We start from the raw sequence: 12150 nt of genomic DNA, 5'->3' as shown, positions 1-12150 counted from the left end.
GCACGGCTCTTCACACATCGTATGACAACGCAATAAATGAATGTTTTGTAAAATACTGGAGTTCAAGAGTGTATACAGCAACTCTCAAGGTTCAAACTACCAGCAATTGCACACTTGAATATTCAAAAAGGCACTTTTTATTGGTTATAGGAAAAAAGTACAGTCTTGCTTTTGATGTTGGAGAGTAAGGTTGTGGGGAGTATTGCATGTACAAAATACAAACACATAATGAAAGCAACTTTTAAGGAATGCCACCCATAGATTTTAAAATTTCACACTTTATAGCTTAGAGCAATAATTACTACTCTGTCAGTGCCATGATGACAGTTGTCTAATATTGCATGACGTTTTGAACAGTATCAAGGAAGTAGATGTTCTCTGCCTCTCTGCTTTGTTTAGTTAAACTACCTATTTCTGAGTACAAATATTAAAATGTTCCAAATAAGAATGGCAATGTTATAATGAAGTACGCACAAATATATTTTACTTCTTGAAAACAGTTCAGCTAGCAATTTTAAAAGAAATGCAGTCTGAATACTACTTCACTTGTACTGAAATGTTTTATAGACAATTTCTACGCATCGTTACTAAATCATACTTTCAAACGAGATTTCATTTTGAAAGATTTTAAATATACAGGCAGACAGGAGCCTCTCTAGAGAGTCAGCTGAAGAATTAGAAAGTGTTACTTCTTTACTTTCTAATTCAGATCTAGCCTATCTTAACAGGAAATGTTTGTTCTTACTGCTCACCCATCCTTGGGTTTTCAAAGAGGCCTTCTCAGCCCAAGGTCTAGCGGGCATGAGCCCTCTTTCTGCAATGAGATCCTTAGGCAGATTGGTTTGATTTAGCTTGAGATGCACCTGGCTGCTGAAATTCACTTTTTGTGAATCTCCTTCTCCAACTGTGATGCTAATTTGTAGCTCTGTTGTCGTCAGACCTCATCAGATGCTCAAGTTGGAATAAACCAAAAAATTTGTTTACCTGGGAGATGTGATTGTACTACAATGGAGATGCAGCTTCTGAGATGGCTTTTTCTGATGCAGCCCGAAGTTTGCATGTTCTTTGTGTAAACACAGGCTGTCGTTCAAACGTGCTTAACAGCCTGACGCGTTCCACGTGTAGAAGTGTTGACCTGGAAAGTAGTCAGTGTTGCTGTATGAATATATTGTATTTACAATGAGCATGGTGTATTGTGGGCAAATACAGGCAGCAGCAGGTCAATTGTTAGCTAACTGGGCACATGTCCAAATATGATTAAAAATGTTGACATTAAGTAATTTGGGGGTTTAATAATATTTAATTAACTGCTATTTAAACAACTCTGCTCAGATTGACCTACAGGTCTAGTTTAAAAGTTCTGGTATAGATAATAGATTTGTTATGTTCAGTACATAGTGGTTTCTGAAAGGAAATAGTGTGCAAGTCAAACCTCTGAAATTATGCGTTCCAAAAATGGGGAGCAAACAAATGCATTATACTAAATACTGTCTTTTTTTTGTTTGTTTTTCAGATTAGCGCTGTACGTATATGAGTATCTGCTCCATGTAGGAGCACAGAAATCAGCGCAGACATTTTTATCAGAGGTATGTTTGCCCTGTCTTTTTTTTTCCTTGCACAAGGTTACAATGTGTGCAAGTGAAATAAATCTGTGTTGGTTTAGAAAAAACGGTGACAATCTTGCATATCTGTTTACATTGATCAGCATAGACTTCTGATTTTGCAAAAGCCAGTTTGCCATGTCATTTTGCATGCCTTTGCATAATTATTTTTGCTGTGATTTGTTAGCCCTGTTGTCTGATTTGGTGCTACAATGAAGAAATATTTGTCTATTTTCTATAATAAACGTGCATGTTTGAATGTGCATCGATCATGTTCCTTCTTGATGATATTCAAACTTACTGTTGGTATCTCCAATTGTGAATGATGGACCCTTTCTAAATGTACAGCAGTCAGGTATTTTATACTGATTTCGCTATGTATTCCTACCATGCTTCTAATTATTTCGCTTCTTTTCATCTGGTGAACTAATTATGACTATAACTGTTCAGGTGCTCTTGCTTAAATGCTCTTGAATGCTAATGCATTTTTTACCATTAGACAATAGCTAGTCTATTTCACAGTTCTTTAAAGACATATATATATCTGTAGAAGATTGAAGGAAATTGTATCTCCTTAGTATTTTACATTTATGCTGGATACAAGAATACCTGTATGCCAAACGTACTGAGGTCTTTGGGGTTTATTGTTTTTAATCTTTCTTTGATGAGAACATTTAAGATAATGATAGTTGGATAGTGAGCAGAAGTGAGAAAAACAGGCAACATGTTGTAGCAGGAAAATCTGCTGCTTCAACTGGTGCTCTTCTGAAAGCTAATAGAATTAACATGCTAGTGATGACATTTTGGAGATGGAAGAGATGAAGGCTGTTTGTGGTGGTTATAGAAAATTCACATAACAGAGAGAAGCAAAAGCGATAGAATTGTGGTAGTTTCAGGTTATGTTTATATTAAAACATGGTTTTGACAATTGTTTTTTCTCCTTAGTAAAGCAATGAAAAAACAAGAGAGAAAATAATGGAGACTATCATCTTGGCTTTCCCAAAACAGCTGTCATTTGTAAATAATACACTGTGCAAGATTCATTTTGCTCATTTTGTTTTATGATGTATGTGCAAAATGAGCAGTTGGCAGGAGTATAACTGGTATGACATTTGGATTTCAGGAAAACATTCAATACAGTGTCTTGAAATTTAGCTTTTAAAAGTAATTCAATCTTGGATTATAGAGAAACTCTCAGATCTGAACAAATGTAATAAGAGAATGTATCAGATCTTTCCAATTCAGACTGATGCCGAAAATCAGCCAAAAGATGGGGCAGAGACGAATAATAGTGTATTGAATTGATATGAGGTGTCTGTTAAATTTCACACAAAGCTGTGAGTTTATTTACCTTGTTTGTTAGCAGTGCAGAAAGGTAAAGACTGTGCTAACAGTATTTGTAAATGGTTGTATGTTGGAACCAAATGCAATTATCGCTGTTACGGGAAACCTGGAAAAGATGGTACTGGGGATGAAAGCAATACAATGAGGGTCAGACTGAGAAAACGGTGCACTAATCCAGCTTGGAGAAAATGATTTTAAATGGCAAGTGGCAAAAGCAGCAGGAAAGAAATGATAGTTGATTGTGGAGCAGACAGGCCCTTACGTTGTAACGCCCACTCAGTCCTGGGCTGCAAACCACAATGTAATAGCTCTGTGCCCCTCGTGAGTCAGCTGTTGTTAGAGATGGATTGTTGGCACACGGGATGAAAATGACAAAGCAGCAGTTGGGAAGTGCAAAGAAGTCTTTTAGCAAATCTTCCATGTGTCTTTGTGTTTTTCTGACTCATGGCTTTTGAGAAGCAACTGCCCTGCTGTGGGTTGAGCGAGGTGGAGGAGATACCCAGGTGGTGTAGGAGGAAACTTGTGTTGAATTGGCCACTTCTTAGAAAGCAAGGCTGTTGGGGTTCAATGCCTTCTCTGCTCTGGCAGTCTGCACCCCCCTGAGTAATTTGGGTGGATTTCTTTAAAGTCCACTTAGTTCAAAGTGGCTCTAAGCCAGTGTGTCGGGGTGTAAAAGAAATAAGCGTATATAGATTATCAGAGCCGTACAGCTGTCAGTGACAACTAAAGAGTATAAATGGCAAAGATTAACATCCCTTAACGTAAAGGTTTACCAGGGAATGTGGTTAAGAGTAATGGAATTAAATTGAGAGAAGTAAAATTTAAATTGGATACCATGAAATCACTGATACTCTGTAACTTAGAGAAGGTTGTCTTAAGCATGTCTTCATTTTTGTAATGTTTTGTGTAGAACTGATTCATGAGTCAGTAAAATCTAGAAGTGCTCAGCTTATCCTTCTTGTTTACAAGGTGAAGAGTGCTTTCCATTGTCCTTGTGGTCCCTCCTGAGTACAGCCTTCAAAACTTTGTTGCCTTCATCTCTAAAATTTTGGACCTCCAGATCAGCTAGCCTTTTCTTGGGTGTCTGGGTAAAAGAGACAGCTTCAGTGTGTTAGCTATCATACTCGTCTCCTAGTCTGCAAATGGACTTCCTTTGAGGAGACACGACATGAAGTACTGGATGGAAATAATTTAATAGCTGTTTCATCCTGAAACATGTAGTCATTGTACAATTAGCAAAATGACAAGGGACTAGCACTGCTATGTAAACAGTGTCATTTTCTTATGAGGGTAGAATAGAACTGTTCAGATGGGATACACAGTTTTGTAAAGAACAATATAAACTGTTCTGCTCCAGAATCTTTCCTTCAGTGTTGGAGCTGCTGAATTTTCTTGTAGAGCTGATCCTTACCCCTGTATTTTCTGTCCTCAAAGCTAGGTTCTGGCCTTGTAGGAGTAATTCCGCTAGCTTAGCTAGACCAGGAAAGTAGGCATTTTGCAGCTGATTGATCACTAGTTATGAGCTAGTTATTGATACAGCTGATAACAAGTTTTTTTACTTATAATTATTTTCCTGTCTGTGTGATCTGACAAACACTTTCAACGTCAGACAGAGGTGTGTATTTTTTGAAAGCAAAACAAATCAAAAACTTCCCCCTGTCATTCAGGTTCCTTCTTTGAATAAATTTATGAAGATGAACTGTCTTACTAAAAAGGACCAGTGTAAGACTTGTGGGTCAGGCAATTTCCTCAAGCCCTGAGTCAAAGAACATGAATGTTACTTAGACACAGTGAGGTCCTTCTGCACAGATAACAGTTTTACTCTTAACTGAATGATTTTTCAACTCCACTAAAAAAAATAAGCTTTGACTACATGTTGCATCTCTCCATCCTGTTACTTTCAAAACTTCTCATAAGTACAGCACATTCCTGGTGATTAACACAAGTCCTTCTAAGCCATGCCAAATGCGTGTGAAGAGCAGTCATGGTGCTGAGGAGTGCATTTGAATAATTTTTAAAACTTTGTTACTGGTTTTCTCTTTTGTATATATTTTTCATTATTTTTTTAACATTTTTACCTGGCACAGTTTAGGCAAGGGTTTCATAGTTTGAAAAGTGCTTTTTATAGAGTAAGTGCTATTAAGTGGTGATGATGGGTGGGTGGGTGGGGGTTAAGTGCCATGCCCCTGGTTCATTTTGCCAGCTTTACCAAAAGAAGTGATAATACCCGGAGCTTACCTTTCTAAGATAATTTTTGATAGTTTTAAGTATTTATATAATTTGTATGAACTATGCATTCTACTCCTGCCAGCTATTGACAAAACATACTTGTATAAATTTTTTAACAATTGGGGGTGGCAGTCAAGTTGGAATTGAGAAAGTTTTATTCCGTGTTGAAAAATCCCAGCTTCGCTACTGTCTCTTGCAGTATGAACATGCTGTGTCTACCTTTTCTAGTAAGCTTTTAATGTACCTTCATATACATCTTTAAATACGTTTCATGTTAAAGATGTTGAAGCATTTCATTACAATAATCCTTCTTTAGTCAGCCATTACTTCTGCCTGTAGAGCAGAATATGGCTTGTGTTTAAACAATGATCTTTTTACAGAATTGGACAGGAAATAGTGCTATGTGTAGTTGTAACTGGAGGAATTTGGAGTATATGTAACGCCCTGGTTTCCACCCAGTTTAAGCATGAGACTGCCTCCCGCCCATAACGTGTCATGTGAACTTCTACAGAGATCTTCAGTTATTTGCAACAGAGCTCCGTAAGCAATCAAACTGGCTTTTTTATAGTCCAGACTATTTAGTTTTGTAGCTAAGGACAAACCAGTCACTATGGCACTAATAAAATGATTGTGTGATAATAGCTAAGGTAGAGCACAGCGCTCTCACAGTGTGTTGTGTTGTCTGACGAGTTAGCTGGTAACAATAAAAGTGTGAAGTTAAGGGTGTAAAAATTACTAAATTGCATTTCTTTGGGGAAAAAAAAAAATGTTTGAAGTACGCCAGATTTCTTAGGTGGGAAGGAGCTCACAGACAGTATTTTTCTATTCAAGAGGGTTTGCCAGTGCAGACAAACCAAGCCAAGCTAGCTTTACACTTTCACTGGATGGTGGGAGAACAGGTTGTAGCTTGGTTGTTAGTGGTATTTGTCATGCTACCTCTAGCAGTAAAGCAGTCCTTGATGATCCTGAAGCATTGGCTAGCTTTGGATATGGAGGGAAGACTGCCACCTGCTGAATTGGTAACACTAGTTCTGTATCTTCTGTTTTTCCTTCTACAAACTGGAAGATCTTTAGATAGTTTTAGGGGCATTTTTTTTTTAACTTTTCTTTGTTGTTGTTGTTCATGCATTCTTGAGCTTAGAAAATGCACATCTCAGTGCTGGAGTGATACAAAATACATCCTTAATAAAGCTATATTCAGAATCTCTAGAAAATAAATGCTAAAATACGCTTTCCTAAAATAAGAAGCATGAGCGAAAGTAGTATTTATAATAAAGTACATAATACAGACATTCAGATTTATGATAATAAAGACTTTCATAGATACAAAGCATTTTATTCTTTCTTTTCTTGATATTATGTAAGGTTTTTTGTAGTCACAATAATCACAAAAGTGAATACCTGTGTTTTTATGGTTTTATTTCAGATAAGATGGGAAAAAAACATCACACTGGGGGAGCCCCCAGGATTCTTGCACTCCTGGTGGTGGTAAGTGTCCATTTTCTTTCCGATTTTTAGAATATGGTGATTGCAAATTCCAGCACCTGCAGGCAAGAAATTCAAGTGATCATTGTAAAAAGAATGTGAAGATGAGGAAAAAGAACCATTTTCTTATAAAGAAATGAAAGAACAGAAAATTAGATATAGGAAAAGACACAGATACTAGATACAAGAAAACAAATACTGCATAGTAGACTGATAAGACAGCATCCTTCAAAGAAAATTGGCCAGAGTTTCTTTGTTCAATATCTTCTACTAAACCGTGCATTTAAAAGCATTATACATATCCTAAATAATTACATTCAGGAAAAAAATATTTATATATGACATGAAATATGTACATACAGTGACTGAGGAAGCTCACATCCACATGCATAGTCTTCAGCCCACATTTCTATTCACGGAAATAGCATATGAAAATGATTAGCCAAACCCAAGGGCTTGGTGTTGTAAAGTCTGCATTTGCACAGTTTCTCTCAGCTCAGAGTATGGGTAGACACAAAATTTACTTGTAGTTTTTCATGCATGATGCCACTTGCTTAAATATACCGGTGTGCAGAGACACATTTGTTTGTGTAAAATTCCCAACGAGAAAAGACTGTTCATAGTCACTGCTGTTTAGCCACGGTATTTACTGACTGTCACATGTCTTGAATGTATCCGGTACGTCTGTGTTTGCAAGAATAAAACATTATGGAGAATATGTCCAGCTGCCAGGAGTACAAGAATTTACAAATTTAAAAGTGGTTCCATTTGAACACAAAATCCCAAGTGATTTGTACAGCTGTGAGGAAAGTGGCATATTCTTCATTCACCTTTATGCTTTTAGCTACCTGATGGAAGCCTGAAAAAGAGAACATGTTTCTTGTTCCTGTGATGTCTGCATTATCCTTAATTTTGATTTTCTGCAGCAGCGTTCACATTTTCCACAATTCTGTATTGGGATGCTGGACTAAAAAGTAAAGAAACAATATTAAACAAACTTTATTCTTGGGATTGTTCTAGTATACACATAATTTAATTCTAGAAATTTTGTGTTAGGACTCGTTCATGTATTAATCCATTCAAACGGGTGAGAGTGGAAAGGCAGAGCATTGTAATTTCCTTTCGTTCCGTCTAACCCAAGAGCTATCAAAGAAGATATTCATCTATTTCCTACTCTTATTCCTGCACCTGTTTTTCTAGGAACTTTTGTTTAAAGCACAGTATTGGACCTTGGAAGAACTCCTCAGTTTTCTCTTCCGTTCCATGCCTTTTCATGCTATTACTGTATGTATCTGTCCCTTCCAGGGCTTTGTGGATGTAAATAGCAGCAGTTGCCAGAGGTACGAGGTTAAATGTAGAGCTTTATACCCTTAAACCTTGTTAGATTAGCTTCTTGGTTTATACCACGGTGGTTTTAAACGAGTACGCACTGCTCGCCTCAGAGAATCAGATAACAGGACTCGATTCCTCCTAGATGTTTTACAAAGCTAAACTCTTTCATAGAGGTAAGTGTTTCAGCTCTTGGCAAGGAAGTGATGTGTCTATTTCTATATATAAACATGCATGTGCGGTGTGCAGCATAAAATCTATGCGAGTATTACAATGATTTTCTCACCGTATCTCTAACTTCTTAATTTGCAGTGTATTTTGGGATCTCTACTGTGCAGCTCCAGAAAGACGAGAAACATGTGAACATTCAAGTGAAGCAAAAGCCTTTCATGACTATGTAAGTTTTGTGTATATTTACCATGCTTTCATTACTGTGTGGAATGTGATAGAGAAGTATTTCTGCATGACAGTATCTCAAATGCAGGTGTCTGTCACACTCTCATGTGTTTTCTGGGGATGCCTCAGAATTAGGATTTCCTAATTCTGTGATTACCTATTGCCATATGGAAAACTGTTACTCATCTCAGAGATCAAAACGCTGTCCCGTGCATTAACTCAGAACAATGAATGTTCTTCTGTCTTTCCCCCGTGGTTACATCAGGCTGGTCAATAGCATGCAGGCCATACTGAAGCACGGGTATGTCCTGTCCACATATCCATACTCTGTCTGTGCTACAGAGGAGGCTGCTCAACAGATGTCACTTCCACCCCCTGGCTTCTTTTGGGACCATACAGGCTTCAAGCACGACTATTGTACTTAGGTATCACAGAACAAGATAAATGTAAAGTCAGCCAGTTCAGGAGAACAGGAGGAATAACAGTAAACAGTATTATGCCAGTTTTGGTACATTTGAGACCCAGTTTGGAACACATCAGGGAGTTCGGTGCAATTTCACCTGAGAGGACCAAAAATATAAAAATTAAATTTTTGAGGTCCATAACATTGAAACAGTTTCGTTCCTTTTTCTCTGTTCTCATTGCATAAATGGAGCACTCTAGAAATCTGGGACTGCATTCTGGACTGTGGATGGAATTTGGGTTCTATCTCCTGTGCCAGTTCTTCTCCACCCGGTGATTTCATGTTCACTAAGGAAATCTGCAGGCTGACTGAGCTAAAGGCATACTATCATTCCTTTGGGCCATTCGTATAGTATAAAGAGGGAGTAAAACTCCCTGATGATACTATTCTGAAACCTCTTTCCTTTGCTGTATTCCAGGTCTGTCTTACAAATATTTTGTAGTTGCTGCAGAAAAATATTTTTGTATATAAAATTAAAATTAGGCTTCAATAGCCTGCTCTCTTACAAACACAAACCTGGAAAAACTTAAATGAACCTTCAAAGAGACTATTTTCTGTTATCTATTGTCATAATCTGATAAAATATCAGGTTCACGTAGTATGTGAATGACTGATGATCTTGCCTTTTTTGGACTATGTTACAAACGTACCATCAACACAGTTAGAACTGTTTGGCGTATTTTACTTACAGACCAATAACCCTTTAATACCTTCTCCTTAGCAGTTAGATTCTGAAGCTGAGTGGTAAAGGAGCTTGGATAATTTTGCACTATCATGTCCATGCTACAGCGATCGCTCTACATAATCAATGAGAAAAAAGAAGCGTTGGAGAAGGGAATAAAATCCTGAGGAAATTTTCCACACAGAAAAGCATTAAAGTCAACCACCTTGGTAAAGCACATTCCTAAAATTAAAAACAGCGTCACTGGTGGAAACACAGTTTCTGCGATCTTTTATGGGCTCTGTTTTGAATACACAGTTGTTGGAATAATAAAGCATTTCAACAGCTTTGTTGTTGTTTTCAATCCTTGTTATGAGAGTGAGGTTTAATTCCGCACTGAAGGAGAGATAGCTTTACAGGAATAGTTTATGACTGCAGGGAATGACAGCAGTGAATTAAATTTGTGGAGGTCAGAATCCAAGGTATGACAGTTGACTTCAGTGGGGGCATTGTGCACTTGCATTGTAAGGTATGTGACAGAAGCCAAAAATCTGCAACCTGTAAAAGCTGTTACGAAATAATTTTCAAATGAAATCACCAGTTAGAGGAAAACTTAAATAAAGAAGTACTAGGAAGTCTGGAAAGGAACAGAGTCCACAGTTCTGTAAGCTCATGAGAGTTTCATCGATCAGTAAGTTCACTATTTTAATCTATATAATTCTCATCTAAGAATTTGAGTAGCTTATCAAACATTTTTTTTGTCTTAGCATTTCCTTTTTAGTGTTTCTAACTTCCACAGGTTTTAGAATATTACATGATCTTATTGCTCACTTTTGCCTGCACTATGTTGTGTGTTAAGGGTAACGTAAAAACCTGAGAAAATAGTCAAATAGTTCTGTATGTGATGTACAACTGCGTGGTGTTTAAGGTACTCTATAAAGTGGTGTTTGATAAAGGAAAAATAAAACCATGATATTCTTCTATACACATATAAATCTGAATAAAGACAGATGAATATTTATATCAGAAATACATTGGCTTATTTTATCAGTTAATTCTCCAGGCATTTCTAAAACCTTAATCATTTAAAGTGACAAGAAAACCTATCCATTGCATTATTTTTCCTCACAGTTGAGATAAACTTGTCTAATATCTAGCAGGACTCATGCTGTTCCTCAGTGTCACGTGCTTTTTGTTTAGGAAGGCAGTCTGCATCATGATAAGTGCACGCTGTTGAAATCTTGCATATATTTAATATTTCATGAGTCTATTGTACATTTGTATTAATGCACATAACAAATGGTTATAAAATACAGCCAAGCATATTTCACAGCTGCTGAAGGTAAACATTTATTAAATGCTTTGTGAAATCCTAACCCATGTGGAGTATTGCCACTGACTCCAGAGGGGTCGAAATTCCACCACCAGTGCAGGCCATCAGAGAGCCAGGCACTGGGCTGAGGCACTGATAACTCAGTCCTACCATGAGACTGCAGGTCAAGGAGCAGAGCATTTGTAGTTGCACTGTCATATCTCAAAACTGTAATTGCCAAGTACAAAAAGCACAGAAGGCTTGCTTATTAATTCATACTAGCGATTCAGAATTTTTTATTAGGTGTGTGTTCTACTTGACCTAAGGAAAGCATTCTTGCCGAAGGTGTGAGTGGTCTGGTTACACCGACATGCCATGTTTAACACTAATTAGGGTGAATGAGCTGACCCAGTATCTTTTCTGTCTTTGCTTTTTGTGAAGGAAGGAAGATTTAAGAGTGTTTGATGGAGGTGGGAAGTGTTTGGGGATGATTTAATGATTTGTGAAATACTGCTGCCTCAAACAACACAGTTGCTAGTCAGTCTGCAACACACAGAGCTTGACTCATAAAATGAATATACACAGGAAGATTTGATTACTTTTCAAGTTTCACAGTATCTCAACTGCAGTTGCGAAAGATGCTGCTGCTTGATTCCCCCGCACCCTTAATTCTTCTACAAAAGTTTTTTGAATGATGAGTTTTATTTCATTATTTAGTTTGCTGTAACATTTCAGCCTCTGCTTTGCTTGTCATTTAATACAACTAAATATCTGCAGCTGGGCTTTGTACATCTGCAGTATACTTGGGGAAAAACACTAGCATTACCCTCATCAGAACCCATCTGGAGCACTGTGTTGAAGAAAAGTGCATCTGAACTTTCCTCTGCTATCAATGCTCTTTAATCAAGCAAGCAGTCTCAGCCTGTGCGTGCCCGTAAGTCTGTGCCACAGAATCTGTCCTTGACCATTTGTGTAAAATAACAGGAAAAACATACGCTTTTACACAACTGTCACTTAAATTTTTCTGCTACACGTATACGTGCATACGTGTTTCTCTGTGCAGTATCATCCCCGTTCTGCAGAGATGAGGTATGGAAGTACTATTTCCGTGTGTTCAGATTGTGCTAACACACCTTGGATTTTTATCAAGCTAGTCAGAAGAGATAGATTTTTCATGTCTGACAGCAAGAACATGAAGTGACACCCAGAGTGGAGGCTATTACTCCTAGCAGTACTAACAATGCTCATCTGAATAAAAATACAATAAATAGAAAGGTGAAGGGCTATTCTGGCTTTAAGAAGAAGTTTTTTTGTCTCCTTACCCTGAGGT

General features: G+C 37.5%; 1 protein-coding gene across 5 annotated transcripts in view; it reads left to right on the top strand.

Annotated features, from left to right (window-relative positions):
- Window positions 1-12150, top strand: part of SSBP2 (single stranded DNA binding protein 2) — a 184745-nt gene that overhangs the window by 36469 nt on the left and 136126 nt on the right. For 3 of the 5 annotated variants that reach the window (XM_072031161.1, XM_038169983.2, XM_038169981.2), the window contains exons 2-4: window positions 1514-1586; window positions 6601-6662; window positions 8301-8385. In XM_072031161.1, the coding sequence (XP_071887262.1) occupies window positions 1514-1586; window positions 6601-6662; window positions 8301-8385 (220 nt within the window). Of the gene's footprint in view, window positions 1-1513; window positions 1587-5554; window positions 5715-6600; window positions 6663-8300; window positions 8386-12150 lie in introns of those variants that run through there. The other 2 variants (XM_072031162.1, XM_072031163.1) reach the window with 2 other exon arrangements.

The sequence above is a fragment of the Anas platyrhynchos genome, chromosome Z, assembly GCF_047663525.1.
Source record: "Anas platyrhynchos isolate ZD024472 breed Pekin duck chromosome Z, IASCAAS_PekinDuck_T2T, whole genome shotgun sequence".
Lineage (NCBI taxonomy): Eukaryota > Metazoa > Chordata > Aves > Anseriformes > Anatidae > Anas > Anas platyrhynchos.
This window is presented reverse-complemented; position numbering and strand designations above follow the sequence as displayed.